The 21,552-nt window shown below is 27.6% G+C and overlaps 2 protein-coding genes across 2 annotated transcripts in view; one reads left to right on the top strand and one right to left on the bottom strand.

Annotated features, from left to right (window-relative positions):
* Positions 1-21,552, bottom strand: part of LOC101236467 (tyrosine-protein kinase CSK) — a 172,216-nt gene that overhangs the window by 127,885 nt on the left and 22,779 nt on the right. The window lies entirely within an intron of this gene.
* On the top strand, positions 1,656-15,725 carry LOC105849401 (protein FAM227B). Its single transcript, XM_065816963.1, has 10 exons — positions 1,656-1,831; positions 2,066-2,185; positions 2,624-2,682; positions 2,766-2,801; positions 3,111-3,212; positions 5,399-5,455; positions 5,555-5,593; positions 15,124-15,222; positions 15,294-15,405; positions 15,661-15,725. The coding sequence occupies exons 1-10, from the start codon at positions 1,669-1,671 to the stop codon at positions 15,723-15,725; spliced, it is 852 nt and encodes a 283-aa protein (XP_065673035.1). The 5' UTR covers positions 1,656-1,668.

Here is a 21,552-nt window from a genome sequence, read left to right as displayed (position 1 = left end):
ATACATTTAAAGCCCAAGTTGATTGTGAAGAAAAACTTAGTAAGTCTCCTAAAAATTTGATTTCTGTTCCATTAATACAGGATGAAACAAAAGAAACTTTTAAAACACATGAAAACATAGATGTTGCAACTCAAACTCCTTCAAAGACAACTCTTCGCCGAAGTAAAAGAAAGAGTGCTTCTCTTGTTGATCTACACCATGATAGTTCAAAAAAAAGTTTGTCATGTAATAATTATTCTAAGCAAAAACCAAAAGCAACTTTTAAAAATCATGAGAGACCTATAATACAATACGGGTGGAATGATCAGTCTTCAATTGTAGCGAAAAAAACATTTAATGTTAATGCTCCACCAGGGGAAGTAAAACCATCTGCACTATCATTTGCAAAGTTTAGAGATAAAAAAAAATTGGGTCTTACAAAAGAAGAAAAAATTAAAAAGGAAAAAAAGAAGAATAAAATAATTATTGACTCATTAACAGATTTTGACCATTGGCAAACTGAATATCAGAAACAGTTTACTAAAAAGTCCTGAATTTTTGTTATTTTATAAATACGCACAAAACAGTAAAAATAAACATTTTTCAAACAAATTTTGCAAAGTTTCTGTTTTTAATTTATGAATTTTATTGAAATTTTTTATAAATAAATTATATGAATCTTATGATTGTTGTAGTTATAAAATTTCTCTAAATAATTTTGCCCAGCAAATAATTTTTATTTTATAATTATTCTTTTTTTTTTTCTTATTGAAGATAATGTTGAAGGCAACATTAAATAATAGCTTATTTATGTATTGCTTTAACTGTGGTTTTACTCGGATAAATTGTCTCTCTCCAAATTAGTTGTTTTAACAAAGGTATTCACTAAAAACAGATCGGTGGTTAAAATTAGAAATCATTAAGGAGTAATTAAATGTCTGACTGAGTTGATCTTTTCATTCCCAATAAGGTTAACTTGTTCTTCGAAATAATCCACTTTAGCAGAATTTAGTGTTTACTGTTGTAATATATTTAACACTTTTAATGTTTGAAAATGCCAACTTTAATTCAGACAATTTTCCCGAAAAGAAGAAGATGGTGAAAAGTTATTTAACTTTAATTTGACTTTCATACATTTTATTTTTTTTTTTTAATTCTTTTTTTTTTTTTGTCTTTGTTGCATAAAGTTTAAAAATAAAAAAATAAATTTTTTTCTCCTGAATGTTTTATGAATAGTGTTTGTAACATAAAATAAAATTGTATCTGAAATTTAATTATTTCATGAATTGATTATTTTCATACTTAGTTTAAGGCATCATATTGAAATAGCCTTCTTTAGGTCTAATGTCATGGTAGTAATCAATTAAGGTGGGGAGGGGGCCTTTAGCCCTGTGTCCCCTACGTTTTGAGATTCCTGATTCAAAAGAAATTTTTTTTTTCACTCATTTATGAAACAGCTTGTAATAATAAATATGTATTTAGTATTGCATTATCTTTACAAGTTTCTCAGTTATTTCAGTTATTATCTCAACAATTCTCTTAGTTATTTGAGTTGTTATCTCAGTTATTTGAGTTATTATCTCAGTAAGTCTATCTTGTGAGTTTGACTTACAGTTGTGTTAATATTATATCAATTTTTTAATAATTATCAAATATTCGATTAATATTCAAAGCAGTTCTTCTAACTTGATGCTTCCAGTTGATCACAATATACCTCCCCCTTCAAATTTAGAAGAATGGTTATCAAAAAATCACATTGAAGACTGGCCTTTTATGATTGAAAAAGATTATTGTTGCCATGTTGATTCTTCTAGTAATGAAAAGATTTCTGTTAAGTTCAAGACAAATTTATGTAAGATCACTTTGGTTTTTATATACCACCCAGTATTTTTTAGGCTTTTTGTTTTTGTTTAAACAGTTTTATTAAAATTATAAGTTACATTATGTATAATTTAATATTATATATAATTTAATATTATTTATAATTTAATATTATATATATATATATATATATATATATATATATATATATATATATATTTATATATATATATATATATCTATATATATAATATTAAATTTAAAGTATTTCAAAGCAAAACTTTGGACAGTTTAAGTTTCCAAGTTGAATCACTTGATAAAACAATTCAAGAGTATTCGTCATTCTTTTTTGAAACTTCAGATGTGGCTTTTTATAAAGAACAAAGTAGGTTAATATACTATTTTATTTTTATTTTTTTAATCAAACAATATGGTCTTAAGTTATTTAATAATATATTATTAAATAACAAAAAGTTATTTAATAATATATTATTAAATAACTTTTTGTGAGTCGCATTGTTGGCAGTGTTTTGAGCTTCACATGGGTAAAAGATGTTGTGAGCAGCAATTTTGAAAACTCAACTGATTAGCTTAATTAATTATTAGTTAACATAATTAAATAAGTTAAGCTAATTTTTAAATATTAAAAAATTTATTTTTAATTATTTATAAAACAATAATCATAATCTTTAAGTTTAAAATTTTTAAATCTAAAAATTTAACATGAAAAAAAATTTAACAATCTAAAATATTATTTAATATTAAATAAATGTAATATGATAAAAATGTGAGATAAATAAAAGATTACCCATAATTATTTTAGTACATATTAACTCTGAAATGGAACGAAACAGAGATGAAAGAATTCAAAAGTCTAAAAAGGTTAAAAGCACATAGTATGTTAAAATCAGAATAAATAAAAAGAATGAATTAAAAGCTTATAGTATACTTCTTTATTATTTTAGAGGAAAGAAAAAATTTTGAAAGGCAATGACTCAGAGGTAACTAAATCACTAAATCAACAAGAATCAAATTGATGTAGCAAATAATGTTTTCAAGAATTTATTTTATGTTTTTTTTTAATGAACAAGAAATGAATTTCATGTTCATTAAAAAAAAAAAAAAATTGTTTTTGCAAAAATGATGCAATTCTTGAAATTCTTGAGTTCTTGTCATTAATGAATTTAGCTTATTGTTTTTTTCTTATTAGCTTATTTAATTTAGCTTAAATAGTACAATGTATAATATATATGGACAGAGTTTTTACCTCCATACTGTGCTAAATGAATGTTAAGACTTTTATTTTACAGAATGTTTTCCCTGGTTTCTCACACAATGATTTTACAGCTTTACCTGCAGGCTTTGAAGTACATCAAATATTTAATTTCGTTTTAAAGAATGAAAAATTCAAAGTAATGTACTTTATTCATGAAATCTTTATAGTAATTGAGCATTTCATACAATAAGCATTACATAATCTAAGATATATGATGTTTATTATATGAAATACTAAATTATTTTGTTATATGTTATATATTTATAAACTTTTTTATATATTATATATTTATAAACTAATGTGATATTTGTTTATGGTTTCATATGTGATGTTTTTTTGAAATGATTAAATTGAAATGATGTCAGTAATTTCAGAAGCGATATTAGTTTTTGGTTTTGGATGTGATTTGTCATAAAACTGCAGCTTTATTATGGTCATAGCATTAACAGTTATGGTTTATAGGTGTATACATACATAAATACATTAAGAATATTCTAGAACAATTTCGAATATTCTAGAACATTTTATAAAATTCTATAACAATTTAGACTGTGTATATATAGCTGCTTATCTAATTTTATAGTTATTACAGAAGTGACACATAGCGACAACAAGCCTAGCGATAGTAGCATTCAGAAAAACAAGGATGTCTGGACCAATAATCTGGTAAAATTTGAAGACTCTCATAAAAGAAGAATGGTCCCTTTTGAAGAATATTCACTGGAAGAAAAGCGCAGAATGCCTCTCCAAAAGCAAATTATTGGACGCTACCATTTCCTTGGACCAAAAATCAAAGGAAGAAAGGAGTGAATAGCTGAAATTTCCAAAGAAGTCACCAAATTGTAAAGAGTAAACTGAATTTTCCTCATGTATCTGATAAAGTTAAATGAGTAAAGCTTAATAAAATACTGAAATGTTATGATGAATGTGTCATGCAGGGAAGCTACGAACCCCTTGATGAAATTTTTGATATTACTAAAGTGGATGGAACATGGCTATCTTCCGAGGACAAGCGATTGTACCATCTCCTAGTGTAAAGCAAAGGAACAGTGAGATACTCTACAGGCCAAGCGGCTAATAAAGAAACAATCCATCCCTCTAAAAGACAAAAACTTTCTAATAGGTCATCCAACTTATCATCTTACTATCCTGGTTTTAGTGATTCTGACTTTGAGGCTGACGACAGTGAATATGAAAACAATGAAGAAGATGAGACTACTCCTACACCAAGCAGAAAACATCATAAAAGCAAAATTGCAGTCAACTTGGTGACCTACACAAGAGTATCAACAAACAAAGCTGCTAATATATGCAAGCAATTGGCTTGTGAAGGAATTGACATCCCAACTCCATGTCAATCAGCTATTTACATGTCAACAATCAAAGAGGCAATCAAGCTGAAAAAAGAAATGATTGAAAAGTTACATATGGAAAGTTGGTCTTTACATTTTGATGGCAAGCACATCAACGGAATTGATTATCAAGTAATCGTCCTTAAAAATGAAAGAAGAGAAATCAAATTGGATGTCCTGGGTTTGGTAGATGGCAGGGAAAAAACTGTTGCTCAAGGAATTTCTGAAGTCCTCGATGAATTTCACCTATGGAATTCAATACAGATGATTGTTGCAGATACCACCAGTGTTAACATGGGAAAAAGATTAGTGGTGTAGTAATATTGCAACAAATGTTCACAGAGAAACGCATCAACAAACCTCAGTTTATCAGTTGTCAACACCATGTATTAGATAGAATCCTCTGTTTGGTGATGAATGAAGAACTTGGAAGTAAAACACAATCGCGGAACATCAAATATCCATTTGTATCTCAGCTGTTAAAGGAGTACTAACAACTGAAAACACAGTTTAATAACGGAATAGAAGTAACTCTCGAAACATCAGGCTGGAGAAATGATATAAAGTTTTTATTTCATCTCACTCGAGTGTTCCGGTTTTTTGATAAAAAAGGATATTCTCCATTGATCAGGTTTCAGAAATTACTCAACATTAGCAATGCGAGGTGGAATCCCAGAGCTATATTAATTTAATTTTTCTAAATTAATTTGAATACATGGTAGTACTTATGTCAAAATCAATTTTTCAATGGCGGGGTGAACTTTTTTCAAAAGATAAGCAAATAATAGTTCATTTTGTGCTTTTTAGGTAAAATTTCATCAAACTACAGTACAGGAGCATGGGGTTGAATAAAAGTCATAAACCTAATCTATATATAAATATATATTTTTTTATATTTAAGTCATAAACCTAATGTATATATATATAAATATGTATATATTTTTATATGTAAATTTTTTATTTTATATAGATTAGCAAAAGAATAATAAAATACGTCATTTCTGATGCTTCGATTGCAGTTCTGAATGTTAGACATTATATTTATATTATGCAAAAACATAAATTTTTTCATTATTTTGTTTAAGTTTTTTATTTAAAAAAATCTTTTTTTTATTTTTTTGTTTAGGATTTATTTTGGTTGATATATTTGGAACTTTCGAGTCAGGTTTGTTAAATCATAATTAATTTGTTATTAAAACTTGGCTGCAATTAGCTAAGTATTGTTGGCCATCTAAGGTTGGGTATACTATTAAACTAAGCAAAAATTAATTTTTTTTTCAGATCATAATTGTATATCATAAATATTTGTTTCTTTTAATTGAAACAATAAATATCAACAACTTTAACAAAATATATTATTTTCATTATATGTATCTATTAGTTATTGTAAGAAATAAATATGTCATATTTTAATATCCATATTTATTTTATAGCTGTAAGTAATGTCTTGCCGGAAAACAGTAGTCTGAGTTTTGATTATTCCGATTGATGGGCTGAGTGCATTAGATGTACTGCATTTTTCTCATTTTGTAAATTAAGTGGCATTACAATTCAATGATTGTATATTATAACCCCATTTGGAACTATCAAGTCATTTGGATATTCCCAGAACAGAAAGAGATTTGATTTAAGACTTTATTTATCTTTTTGAAATTTTCTATTGCTACATTAGCTACATTTTCTATTGCTACTGAAATCTTTTTATTTCTTTTTTTTTAACTATGCAACTCTTTCTGTTATCTTCTAATGAGGTACAGCTCTAAAACTTAGTTTAATGGTTCTGAGGCCAGCTAGTAAGGTTTCCCAAACTCTGTGGTAGCTCTCAGAAAGGCTTTTAGTACTTTTGGTGTATATTGCCAATGCTACAAAAGAAGCTCTAAGTTATGGTTAATTAGCAGGGCTGAGGCATCTGCAAAGCTCATTGGTTCCCTCTATGATTGAATCAAATTCTCTTTACTTTTTGCTCTTTTAGATGTAATTTCGGATCAAATTAACCAAATAATTTCATTTTAAATTGACCCTTTTTTTTTATCCCTCTGCCAGTAATGTTGTTGTTGATGACTTTGATGCTCATCACACCAAATAGCTCGGCTCTAACACCACTGATCCTGCTGGCACTAAAGCTCATGATTTCTGTATTTCTCAATCTTTAACTCAGATAGTTAACTATCTCAATCACTCAATCACTTACCTTTACTCCTTGAGTTGTGTCCTGTCTTTGCTTGTGTTCAGTTTTTCTTGTTCCCCTTTAGGTTGTTCCAACCATGCAATAATATCTATAAATCTTTTATTTATCTTTTATTTTGCACTTCTTCTTCTGACTCACCCTATCATGGCACTACTTACTATTACTCTATCACGACACTACTTACTACTACTCTATCATAGCACTACTTACTACTACTCTATCATAGCACTACTTACTACTACTCTAAGCTGACTGGGATTGTTTTTGTAGTTTTCTTTGTGATGGTCCTTGATGTCTTTTGTCTTTGCTAATAAATGCTCCTTCTACATAACCTTGTGAATCTAGACAGGTATAGCCTCATATTACTCCATAGTTTTTATCTTCTTGTGCAGTTGCTATATTTAATCATAATCATTTTTTTTTCCAAAGAACAACCCTTGAAACAAACACCTTTTTATAATCTTTTCTTTCACTTGACCAGAACTTTTCATCAAGTAACTTGTCCACAAATTTGATTTTTATTTGTTATGTCATCAACGCGTAGTGTATGCAATAATGTGATGTGGTTCAATTTATAGGCATAGTGTATGCAATAACGCAATGTGGTTCAAGTCCATCTCAGGGAGATTTCTTTTTGTAAACTTTTATGTTTTATTTCTAAGAATTCATTTTCATTACATTTTCACTCACGTCATTTGTATGCTCATACAAATAATGTTTACATAATTAAAAACCTTATTTGTACCTAAAAAATGTTTAAATCTTTTAATTTTTCTACTCACTGACATTGTAGTGTAGTCCTGTGGATGTAATAGGTGACTAATTTAGAGGCGCAGCTAGCAGGGTTGTATTTTCCATTCGTCCTCAAGGTTCGTTTCTTTTTAATTTTAATATTTTTCATTGATTATGATAAAGAAATATGTTAGCATTATATTGCAGTTTATATATAGCCAAGATTGTATATCAATATTTGCTATATATATATGTGTGTGTGTGTGTATATATATATGTGTGTATATATATATATATATATATATATATATATATATATATATATATATATATATATATATATATATATATATATATATATATATATATATATATCAAAATGTGGATATTTTATATTGGTGCAATATTGTTAACAACATTTAGCTAACATTGAGATAAAAATTGCTCCAATGTTGCTTGCTACTAGGGAACTTAGTTACAATTCTTTCTTTTATTTCTTGTAGTCTGAACACTGTTTAATAATAAATTGCGACATAACAATAACAAATGCTTCATAACAATATTTCGCATTGTTAATTATCATAACTCATTGTAAATACTAAAGTAGAAAAAAAAATAAAGCAAAAACATTTGCTAAAAAATCTTTTTTGTACTAAAATGCCAAAAATAAAGTTTTTAATTTAAATTTAATAGTTCAGTACACTAAAGATTGGCAGATCTGTTTCAAAATGAATCTTGTACAGACCTGGCAATCTTTAGTTTGCTGAACTTCATTGAAAATTTAATAAAATTTACTGAAAATTTAAATTAAAAAGTTTATTTTCCACTTTTTAGTACAAACAGATTATATTTTTTAGCAAATGTTTTTGCTAAATTTTATTATTATTGCAAGAAATCAATGTAATTAAGAAAAGAAAGTACTGTCTGATGCTAAGATCCATTATTCTCAGTTTACTAAATCTTGTATCTGATCTCACAAGTTAAGCTCTAGAGACTTTAGGAAAATCTTAAACAGGGTGAGTAACAAATGTAAGTTGATTCCATCTCTAATTCATGAATCTGATCTTAATATCACTCCTTTTTCTTCTAATTTTAATCTTGAATCTAATGATCATACTTTTTCTGTCATTCCAGTTTAACGGGTTAACTCATTGTTAGACATCTAAATCACTCCTGTTTCTATTACTAAAGTCATTTCTCAATTGAACTCCTCTATGGCTTGTGGTCCAGACAATATTCCTGTCATAGTCTCACAAATGTGTTATATAGAAATCTCTTCAATTCTCTCTAAACTATTTAATAGGTGCTTGACTGAATCTTGTTATCCACCCTGCTGGAAAACTCTGAATAACTCGAAAACTAAACTGAATAACTCTGTTCTGAGTTAGCATAATGTGGTACCTGGTTCACTGAGAACCAAGATCAAATGCCTGTTGTTTAGGATGGTGTTGAAAATTATCTGATTGAGACAATTTATTTAAATGGTTCAACTCCATTGCCAAATCTTCTAAAACCTGGAAAATATACTGTTCTTTGCAACCTGCAATTCCACAGTTTTTTGAGCAAGTTGGAATTTTTTTTTAATTCAAAGTTCTTATTTTTTTTTTTAATTATTCACCTCCCTAAGTAGTGGCCGAGAAGGCCACTACAGTCGAGGAGGCTACTTTTGTGGTTAAAATCCTCTCTTAACTCTGTAACTTTGAAATATGTACCTCGAGAAACAAGGCCGCTCCACGCAGAAACAAGTTAAGCGTGGTACTACCAGGGACGTGGGTTGGTGTGGATTTCCACGTTTCCAAATAACTTGAGGAACCCAAAATTGGGTTATAAGGAAAGTTATAATGGAAAAGAATTTTGTTTTCCACCAGTGTTTATTAGTTTATGGTCATCTTGTATCATCAAGTACTATCATTAAGTAAAGTCTGCTGTAATTTCATCAAAATGTTTATTGTAACCTAGCTGCACTGGTAACAATATCTTGAAAAGGCAGAACATGTCTATAGTGTTCAAAAAATGTAATGAAAGTGGTAAGATGTCTTTCATACATATCTCCTATATATCTCATTTCATACATATCTTCCATACATATCTCCTATACGCATCGATGATCACTATTCTAAGCATTGGTTACAGTTTTCCATGAGTTTCTTGTGACTAAACAAGCTTGAGTCAAAGTTAGTTTTGTCTCTTTTTTCTTCAAAAGCAAACAAAAGTTTTAAATAAGTTTTTTTAAATACTCACAACAAGATTACATGCAACTTCAATTTAAGTTAAAGTTTAAATGATGTCTGATACAATGTGAACTCAGTTATCAACTAGTGACTCCAACTATAAAGCTTACGCTCACCTTAATCTCTAGTATTCTTTTTGATGTAGTGTTTTTTCTGATGCATTTCCAAAATATCCTTGTCAATGTTTTTAAGTACTTCTTAAAGGAAGTAATCTCAGACAGATGTCAACTGCATCCAGCCACTGTCTTTTAAAAAGCCTCCTAAGCAAATACTGGAGGGGTAAGCAGAATTATTCTGTTTACCAGCCTCATCTAGTAGGCTGGCGTAGATGTAAACCTATGTTACATTGTTTCTTGCCTAGGATGGTGAATGCTGGATCTTCTTGACTCTATAGATATTTGCTTGTGCCTCCTTGATAGTTGCTATGTTGCTCTTCCTGTTATCTCCTAATGAGGGTAACGCTCTAAAACTCAGTTTAATAGTTCTGGTGCCAGCTGGTAGTAAGGTTTCCCGAACTCTGCGGTAGCTCTCAGAAAGGCTGATTCAATCAACAGCTGTAAAATATCAGAGTATTAACAATGCAATGTTGCACATGGATAAGTGTCCCTGTTAGTGCTTTTATTGTGCATTGACTTTAATGCTCATCACACTGAATGACTTTTGGTGACTTTAACGCTAATTTCACTTAATGGTTTGGCTCTAACACCACTAACCCTGCAAGCACTTATAAAAGTTCTGTATTTCTCAATCTCTTACTCAGATGATTAATTCTGTGACTTGTTTTCTAGACAACCCTAATCACCTATTGTGCTCATTATTTTCTTCCTGATTTCATTCTTTACCTCTATAAATCTCTTATTTATCCCTGTATGGAATACTTTTGACATATTTGGGCTGGTTCTTCTAATGGTACTCTTTCTCTTTTAGACAAGGTTCAAAAATGCTTTGTAAATGTAGTTGGACCTACTTTATCTGCCAAGCTTGAACCTCTCTCCCATTATTGTAAAGTTGCATCTCTTTCTCTTTTCTACAAAAATCATGGTTACTGCTCAAAGGAGATTTTATCTGTGTTTTATCAAATAAAACTCACTCTTTCTTGACTTGTCATTCAGCAAAGTCACATCCTTTTACTCTCTGACCCTACACGCTCTAAAAACTTTTATTTGTCTAGTTTTTATTGCTGCAATTTTCTTTACTCATATGACCTACTACTGTTCAAGTCTTCTGTCAATTGTTTCCTTGCTCTTTAACTCTATTATTTGTTTTCTTGTAACTCCTGACTTAGAAGTGGTTGCTTGCAGCTTGCAGTGAATTGAAATAAAATAAAAAACTTCAAAGTTTTAAAAAATTTTTTGTTCAATTTTGTGAAATAAGAATTGATTAGAAAGTGTATAATTGGAAAATTTGCTGTTAAAATTTTTAAAAGCAAAACAAACTATTCTGAAGTTAAGCGACTGTTAATTGCACCCAACAAACAAATTAAAGTGTTGATGAATACATAATTCTTTATTTATTTAAATAAATATGTATTCATCATTTATTTTTTGTTTATTAACTTGATATTAAATGTGTTCTTGTATAATAACAATGTATGGAGCCTAGGTAATCTTTTGTTAAATTTATGTTAAAAACAAGTCCAACTTTGATTTAAACTCTTTAAGTGTTTCAGAATCTACAATGTTTTGATCCAATTTATTCCAACTGTTATTAATATAGTTTGTTAAGAAATAGTATCTCTTGGATTTTTTGTTAATTGTCTATGAAACCTCATATTATGACCTCTTGTATTTGAAACAATTAAATCAGATAGATATTCCAAGGTTATGTTATCTATATATTTTACTATTTTGTTAAGTTGGATTAGGTTATTACGGTCACATCTTTTTTCAAGAGTTGTTAATTTAAGTTATATTAGTCTTGTTTCATAGCTTCTCCCTTGAAGAAATTTTTTTCATGTTATTTTATGTTGAATCATTTCAATTTTTTTTTTTGTCTTGTTCTAAGTAAGGATTCCACACTGAATTCACATAGTCTAGATACGGTCTTACAAAAGAGGTGTACAATAGTTTAGATGTGTTTTTAAATGTTTTATTGTTCCTAACATTTTATTAAGTTTACCGGACACATAATTAACTTGACTAGACCATTTTAAGTCATTTGAAATCATAATTCCTAAATCTTTTTCAACTTTGGTTTCTGGTAGTCCAACTGTGTTTAACACTGAATCATACACTGTGTGTATATACTTAGTATTTTTGCTACTCATATGTTTACATTTACTAACATTAAATATTAATAGCCATAATTTTGGCCATGTCATTAATTTATTCTGATCTGTCTTAGAGAAGTCTTTTCAATATCAGATGATAATCTAATTATGTTAATTAGTTTTATAATCCATTGAACAAGCTAAAGGGTCAGGAAGAAAATTTTTTTTACCAAAAATCAGTAAATTCACTCAAATTTGTTCAGATTTGTTTGAGTATTTTCTATATCAGAAGATGATCTAATTATGTTTTCTATAATCGAATTAGTTTTATCATCAGCATACATTTTACACTTAAAGTTGATAACTCATTCGGTAAGTTGTTTATATAAACAGTAAACATAAACAGACCCAAGACAGAGCCTTATTGCACTCCACTTGTAACTGGAGATTATTTTAAAAATTTGCCCTTGCAGATGACATGTTGCACTCTGTTACATACAAAATTTCTGCATTCTAAGTGCTTTATTGTTAAATCCATAACTTTTTAGTTTGAGACACAACCTGTTGTGAAGCACGATATCGAAAGGTTTTTTCATAACTTGGAAAATGATATCTACTGGTAAATTATCTTCCATTGCCTGAGTTATTAGATCCATAGATTCTATATGGTTTGTACAGTAGTTTTTATCTAGAAAATCAAATCCTGTTTCTTAGTCAAAAGATTTTTTCTAAAGCAACATAAATGTAGCTTTTAAGATACATTCCATTCTTATAACTGAAGTAAGTGAAACTAGTTGATAACTTGATGGATCCAATTTATCTCCATTTTTAAATAATGGTGTTATGTTAGCATTAAGGCACATCAATTCCAATAATAGTATTTTTCATATATATATATATATATATATATATATATATATATATATATATATATATATATATATATATATATATATATATATATATATATGTATATATATATATATATATATATATATATATATATATATATATATATATATATATATATATATATATATATATATATATATATATATATATATATATATATATATATATATATATATATATATATATATCAGTGGTGTACAGTCCCAGTCGCCTAATGGCAAATGCTAGCCGAAGCTTTTGAAGAGCTACTGGAAATATCATTTTGAGGCAATTGAGTTGTCTGAACAAAAATTGTAAAATTTTTGTAGCCAAAGTTAAATCTTTAGTTTTTTGCTCTAAAGAAGATGACTTTTTGCAGTAACATATTTTTGATGGCTTTTTAACTATCAAACATAATAATGCACTAACCTTTTTTTTCTCTTTTAATTCACATGCCCAAGGCCATGAAGGTCACCACAATCAAGAAGGCTACTTTTTTAATTGTGGTTACAACCATCTCTCAGCTCTATAACTCAGAAATATGAAGTGTGGCAAACAAGGCTACTGTGTGGAGGAACAAGTTGAGCGTGGTACTACCAGGGACATGGTGGGGATTGAACTCATAACTTCTTGCTTAAGAGGCAAGTGCTCTACCCCTACACCACTACCGCTTTTACAAGTCTCAGTGTTAAAGTTTGTTTTGTTAAAGTAAAGTAATTTTTATAATAATTAGAAATTCTATTATAAATAAGTAAAATTAAGTTGTTTAAAGTTTAAAATACAAGTTTATGTTTTTGATCATTTTACAAACTTTATTTTATGTATTTTGAAAAAAATATATATATATATAATAATAGAAATATATTTGTAGAAAAATACTTAAAAGTACATAGGCCATGTCATTACTTTTTAAGTGTAGGGGGAGGCGAAGTGCTCAAACAACTACCAAAAAAAGCAATTGAATCAACAACAAAAAGAGTTCTTGTTGTTGTTGATGTATTTTTAAAAAAATCTTTCTTTTCTTTATAGTTACTTTATAATTATTTTTATATCCTTTAACTATACATTTAAATTAGAAATTCTACATTGATGTCTGACACATTTGATCTTTATGCAAAGCAAGGAGTTAAATAAACTTGAAACTGATTGCGTCTGTAAAAGTGTGTATATTATTAAGAATATTGTAGTTGTGCAATTATTTAATAGTTTTTTTGCATTTTTTTCAAACTCATTACTATTGATCATTTTCGATTTAGTTGAATTTATACTATAATGAAATTAATTGGGGTAATTCTAATCTTACGATTATTGAAAGACCAGGCGGTATAAGTTAACTAAAAATGGTTTTACCATCAAAAATCATATTTTATTTTTAACAATCTGTTAAATTTGCATAACAGCTAATCATTTTTTACAGTTCAGATTATTTGTTTTCAATTAAGTTTATTATTGAATCAGGGGCTATGGTCTTTGCAATAATATTGCAGGATCAGCAGATTGCAGGATATATTTTTGATGTGTGTAGAGTGAAGTTGGATTAAAAAATGAATAGTTTTATAACCTGACAGAAAAGCATTGCTTAGATCTTTATAGTTTTCAAATAAGGTGGGTTGGCCCTAGGTACAAGGAGGCCCTAGGTACGCAAACTTTCCCTATCCTTAGACAGTCAGTTGATGTAAACACACATCTTGCATGTTTTCCTTATTTAAGTCGGCTGATGTATGCACAGTTCATTGCACCTATCCTTAGATAGTCAGTCAATGTATGTACACTTTGCCAATCCCTAAATAAATTAATGAATGAAATAACTAAAGTTGAATTATAAAAACAGTGTAAAACAACAACAAAATAAAAACTAATCTTATAAATTGGAAAAAAATGATTGAAGTCGATAAAGTTGTGTTTTTGCGTTTGTTAAATTTTTTATTTTTTCCTTTATTATTCTTTGTTTTGTTTTTTCTGAAAGTAGAGATTTTAAGAATTAAAATTTACAAAAAATATTAGGAAAAGGGAAATAAGGAATATATCTATAAAAGTGCCCTTATATAGATATAGTAGATATTTTTTTTTTTCTTGATTATAAAGGTTGCTCTAAAAAAACAGTTTTGTCATAGAGCATCGCAAAAGAAGTTTTACCCATTTTAATTTACCCATTTTGCATATATGGTATATGGCAGGCATCAAACACATTATTTTGAATATCTTGCTTTTTTAAGTCAACGTTCACTTACCACTGCACCATAACTGTAGTGATAAGAGTGATTTTATTTGGTGTTTTTTTTTTCACATAAACATTTAATTTTGAGTGTTACTTAAAAATGACTTTCAAAAGAAACAAACATTAAATGTGCAAAATAGCATAAAATTAAAAAATATTGTCTTATATTATTTTTACATGTATCTCTTTTATCATATTAAATGGTTTGAAATTATTTTTTTGTTAGCAGTCGCAAGAAAAGTTTCATTTCTTTAATCGAATATCTAAAAGTTTTGTGTTACTGCTTCTAAGTATACCATTTAATAATAAAGATTCTTTTTTAAAGGTAAACTATATTTAAATAGAAATTTATTTAACGTTTAATATTTAGTATTTTTAGAATTGTTTTAATTTCAGTTGTACCCAGACTGTTTATGTCAAGCAATATACTTGATGTTTAATTTATTTTCAACTTTTGACTATCTGCTTGTTGATTGGTTGATTAAAACTGTTTTTTATTGGCTAACTGGTATGTTTTATTTTAGGTTTTATCAAGTGTATCCATTCTATCTTTTAAATGAGTACAGCTCATGAAGTTTTCTATACTTTGTAGGTACATTTTGATGCAAGTGGAGTGTAACAAAATTTGATCTACATGATTAAATATGCTATTTTTTTAAGCACCAGCAATTGCTAATTTTAAACAATATGCTACACACTAATTAAACCCCAGGCTCCTATCTCATAAAACTGTTTTTACAATATAACAAATACCTCTGTTTAGTGAAGCACTTAGTTGGTAGTTTATACAAGGTACTTAGTTGGAAGTATTACATAAATGCTTTATAATTTATAAAGCATTTATGTAGAAATTCTACAATACTTTGAGCTGTTTCAGATTTTGATATGTTTTACATGCAAAAAAAAGTTTCTGATCTCTACTGAATTTAAACCATCTGGTAAAGCAAGTACAGCACATGTACCACCTTATTTTCAAGAACTTCACTGTTGAATTGTTTCACAACAAATTGTCTGTTGAACTGTCACACAATACACTGCCTGTTGAACTGTCACACAACAAACTGTCTGTTGAACTGTCACACAACAAACTGTCTGTTGAACTGTCACACAACAAACTGTCTGTTGAACTATCACACAATACACTGTTGAGTTTAGCATTTATAAAACTTTTTTTTTTAAAAACAGATTGTAAGCTTTTAATTGTTGAGTTTTACAACAATGAACAATTGTTTTACAACAATTGCAGATTTTCTATAGTTTGTTTAACTACAACGTCATCAGAAAAATAAAACATAGTTTTCATATTTTCATAATTCAGAGTCTGTATTCTAAGTTTTTTACTTTTCCATCTGAATCTATGTCATTAGAAGTTCACATTCACTAACTGAATCATGCCATTTATTTTTATGGTAACTTATTATCTTTTAAAAAAATTCCTCTGTAACTTTTTAAATAACTGAAACAACATTTTAAATGATAATGGTATTTTAAAACAATTTACCATATAAAAAATTTTTATACTTTAAAAAACTTATATTAAAATATTTTTATTATAGTCTTACAATATAATTTTTATTGTGAAATAAATTTTTTTATAAATAAATTTTATTTAAAATAAATTTTATTCAAAATAAATTCTATTATAAAATTATTGTACAAATTTTAAATTAGTTCATTCTGTTTTAAAATGCATGTAGAGTGGATTTGAATATCAAACCTTTTTATTGTGAGTTGAAAGTTCTACCAGTAGTCTGCTACCGCATTAACAGCTTTTGTTTAAAAAACCCTAATTATTTGCTTCATAAGCAAAGCATTGTTTGGGATGTACAATATGGTGGTACTTTTTAAATTTTGGATATAAGAGCACGCGCAATTTTTTTTTCTTAAAATGTTTAAAGAAAAAAAAAATTGTGCTCACATCAAGTGGGGCACAGGGCGTTTGAAAAATGTTAGTTTTACTAAAAACTCATCAAAATGGCACTTTTCTGACTTTTTTTAAAAAGTTTATGTCAATGCAATCATCAAAAAACAGTTAGACATACTATAGACATAAAAATAGAATATAACTTCCGGCGCTACTTTACATAAGGCCATACAAACACAGTAGACGTAAGAAAAGTTGTCTACCATTTTGGATTTTACAAAAAAATATATATATAAATGTTAGAAATAGTAGTGCACCTAATTGTTTTATTATGTAATAGGATATATAAAATGTCATATAAAAATATCAGTTTTACTAAAAACTCTAAAAAAAGTAAGTGTAACAATCTTATTGTTGTTATCAATGAACATAATGCTACTAATGCTATTAATGAGGTGAATCATAAAACATAGTCATCAAAATTTTTGGGAGACATTTATGTCCCCCTCCATTTTTATTAAAAAACAATAAAAGTTAGTCAATAACAGGAAATGGTGTATGGTGTAATGGTGTATGATTTTTTATTTAAATTTAGCTAATTTGTAAGAAAATTACAATGATAATAGTTTCCTGACGATTTGTTTTTTAAACATGTTCAATTTAATTTGATCACTTTGCCATCCTAAATATAGTAATAAAAAAATAATGGATTTACTTGCAATGATGTAATTAACAAATTTATAACATATATATAAAGATAATCTTTACCTACTACAAAAAGCTACCAGTATTTTTAAACAAACATAACAGGTGATAACTAAGTTTAGGCACAAATTTAAACTGAAATTTAATAATGCTAGAAATTGTATTTTAGATCTATCAAATACATTATAATATTGTCAATTAAGTCTATTATAAAAAAATAATAATGAAAACATAATTAGAGTCCAGATCTTTTTATTTTATAAAGTCTTTTCCTGACTGATAAAGCATGGTTTTGTACAAACTTTAGGTCTATATTGCCATGGCATCCAACTATCTTTTTTTCTAACTCAACAAGATTTTTGCTGTCCAGTTGTTCTTGTAAACCTCCATTTTTCAAGTTTCCCAAAAAATCTTCTATCGGACAAGCTTCTGGCAAATTTGCTGGATTCATGAATTTCGGGACAAAAGGTATATTCTGGTGTTCCAAAAATTTAGTTACCTTGGAAGCATAATGAGTGAACCCTGAGTCAGGCCAAAACACATGTAGTGCTGGTTGTATAATATATACAACCAGCATGTTTGTTCTTTATAATTCCACAATAAATGTCTTGGTTAATTGCGTTTCCAGATTTTTGAAAAAAAGGTTTTGTCAATCCTTTCAGTGATATATCATAGCAATATTTTGGTAAGGGAGCCATACAAGCAACTTTTGGGGATATTTTTCTTTGAAACTGTGTTTAACATTATCCAGTGTTTTACTCAAGTCGTCGGTGTAGAAAATGTCTGGCTGATCAGCATGGCTCAATGTAAAGTACATTGATACACAATTCATCATCAATTAAAAAATCACTATTTCCATAATGCTGTAAAATTTGTCTACATTTGGGTCAAGCTAGCTTTTTTTGTTGTTCGGTTTGAAGTGATTTTTTAATTTTTTTTCTATACTTGATGTTCGTACACATTTTTAACAACTTTTTAACATACCGTTGAGAGATCTAAATTTTCTAGCGGCTGCTCTTTGAGAATGTCCTGATTTATGATTGAACATATTTTTTAGTTTTCTAATGTTACTTATTGTTGCTACTTTTACTGGACCACCATTGGCATTTTTTCAATGTACCAGCTTTTTTTACTTGCTTGATCCAACAGTATATACTACGCTTTGAGACTAAAGGTCCGTTGAAACGCTTTATAATTTTATTTGATTCTATTCAAAGATTCTGAAAAATGAACTTGTACAATTTATTTTAAATAGTCTCGTATTTTACCAGTTCTTGTAAAAAAAATATTTGAAAAAAAAGAATAGTATTAGAAAATTTTATTAAACTTTATGATAAAATACAAGAGTAATTTACAATGTATATAGAGTGTGTAATAATAGAATTATATGCACTTTTGTATTTGGGCCAAAACTTAGTTATCACCCGTTAATATCAATTTTGTTGCGATAAATGTCTACTCAAGCTCAAACAGTATTAAAATGCAGAAATATGTATACAGACAAACTTGATAAGTTATTTGACTTGACCATATGTAAACGCAAAATCTTATGCTGTAATGAAAGTGGATGAAACAGTTGTCTTTTTAAATGTGACTTGCATATGTCCAAAAGTGGCAAAGATACCTTTGCTAGGACTATTTTTCCAACAACCTCAAAAAAAAATAAAAAACATATCAATTAACAAGATATTTGAGCAGTAGAATTTCAAACAACAATAGACAATTTGGACATTGCATAGTCGGTTAGGTGGTAGACAAAACCTAAAAAAAATATTTATTTAAAACAATATAATAAAAAATATTCTTAATACTTTATTTATTATTTTCAAAATTGTTTTGAGTGATCTTTTAAAACCACAAAAATCAGTTGCAGTTTCATGTAATTGTGTAGTTGTGGTTTCTATAATTAATTTTTGTTGTCTTTAGTATTGTTTATTCTCACTGTTATTAATAAAACATGTTTGATATTTCTAGTTTCTATAATATATTTTGTTGTCATTACTATTGCTTATTGTTATTTTTATAAATATTTACATTACTATTATTAACTACTTTTAACTACTATTACTAATATTAATATTGTTATTATTGTTATTATAGTAATTATTATTGTTATTATAAGTGCTTTGTTGTTATAATAATAATTATTTTTATTACTGTTATTATTGCTGTTGTTATATTATTATTGTTATATTTTATAGTATAACTTTTTATAATTATTACTATTGATATCTGTATTATATTTATTGTTGTTAATATCACTATTTTTATTATTATTGAATTTGACAGGTGTTAACCTAATATTATTACTCATTACTATTTGTAAATATCCTTGTTGTTTGAATTTTTATTCAGAAATATATATATTTTTTTAATAAAGCGTGAAATTTTTAATTTTTATGCATAGCTGTAGTAAACAGTAACTTTAAAAGTTCTATGAGCATACCGAATTAGTTTATATATTTAAACTATTTAACAGTACTGTTTAAAGCTTTACAAAAAAATATAAAGTACAGATCAGCAAAAATATTACATTTATAAACTTGCTTTAAAATAATGAGGTAAATTTATTACTTTTATTTTGTAAGAAAAGTGTCACATATTTTAGAACCTACAAGAACCTATATTAAGTGCTTGAACTTGTAAATGTAATATATATACAACCTATTTGAATGATATGCATTGCCCCTAATTTTCCCTTTTGGGCATCTTTAACATTATAAAATAATGACTTGTAACTTATGTTATTTGCTTGAAATTGACTTTTTTTTCTCCAAAACAAAAGTGCATGTTATTTTGTTTGTTATTTAATTCAATATAAATTGTACTCTTTACATAACGATTTTTTTGTTTTTTTGTTTAGTAATAATACAAAAATTGGTGACACTCATGGACTTGGTGACATTCATGGACAATGACAAAATAAACTAATTCCTTTGAGTTTCTGTAGATATTAAATTAGAGAGTTCTGAGTGAAAAAAACTTTATAAAAGTATATCGTAAAAAGTTGATAGCTGCAAACAATGATAATACTTATTTTGAGAGAAGTAATGAAAACTGGCTAGCTCAAGATTTTCAATAGACCTATTGTACATTAAATGCTACATCATCAGTTAATAAAGTTGGGAAACCATGTTAAAAATGCTTGTAACAGATCTTTTGAAAAAGCTTGTAACAGAACAAAAAAAGGCTTTAAAATGTTAATAATAGTTTATCTAGTCCTAAACTACTTCATGCAACAAAATTGAAACTAAGAAGTGAGTTTAAATACGAGACTGGCACAAAAGTTGCTGAAATTTGAAATTCAAACCCTATTGAAGCTGTTAAGAAGTTGTTACCTGATGAAGCTTTATCACTAATTATTGATGGTGATATATCAAAATCAAGATACCAGCTTCTAAGAAATGGTACTGAAGAAAAAACCTGCCACATATATCCTAAGAACATTCATGTAGATAACTATTTAGTACACATACCGCTAAAAGATCTTCTAAAACACACTCTTAAAATGCTGTGTGATGTACAAGTTCCTTTGCTAATCACAATGCTTAAAGAATTAACTAAACTGATGTTTAGATGCCAGGCTGGGTTTGATGTTGTTACAGGACATTGTGTTTATAAGGTCTAATGAATGAAGACTTGTTTATTATTTGTATAATAACTTTAGAGCTCAGTGGACTTACAAATAAAAACGTTGTAATATTATTCATCCAGAATGTGCAGCCAATAGAATGGAAATAAAAAAAATACTTTACTATATATAGAGATGATAAATAATCTATAGACGTGTTACAAATGTTATGGAAATAGTAAAATTCGATAATAGAGTTTCAAATCTGGTGATAAATTTTCATTTTTTCATAAGTACGCATTTTTACTTTTAAAGTAAAAGACAATTTGCAGCTAAAACAACTTTAAAATTAAGTGGAGATTCAGAATATGAAACATCAATGTAAGGCGTAGAAATCATATACATAATGAAGATGCTGATTCACTTTTCAATCTAACTATTTTGAGTTTAGATGTACATGAACCTTTACTTCCATGTTTATTGTCAAAGGATGAACTTTTAAAATATAATGATAC

Source organism: Hydra vulgaris, chromosome 13, assembly GCF_038396675.1.
Source record: "Hydra vulgaris chromosome 13, alternate assembly HydraT2T_AEP".
Classification (NCBI taxonomy): domain Eukaryota; kingdom Metazoa; phylum Cnidaria; class Hydrozoa; order Anthoathecata; family Hydridae; genus Hydra; species Hydra vulgaris.
This window is presented reverse-complemented; position numbering and strand designations above follow the sequence as displayed.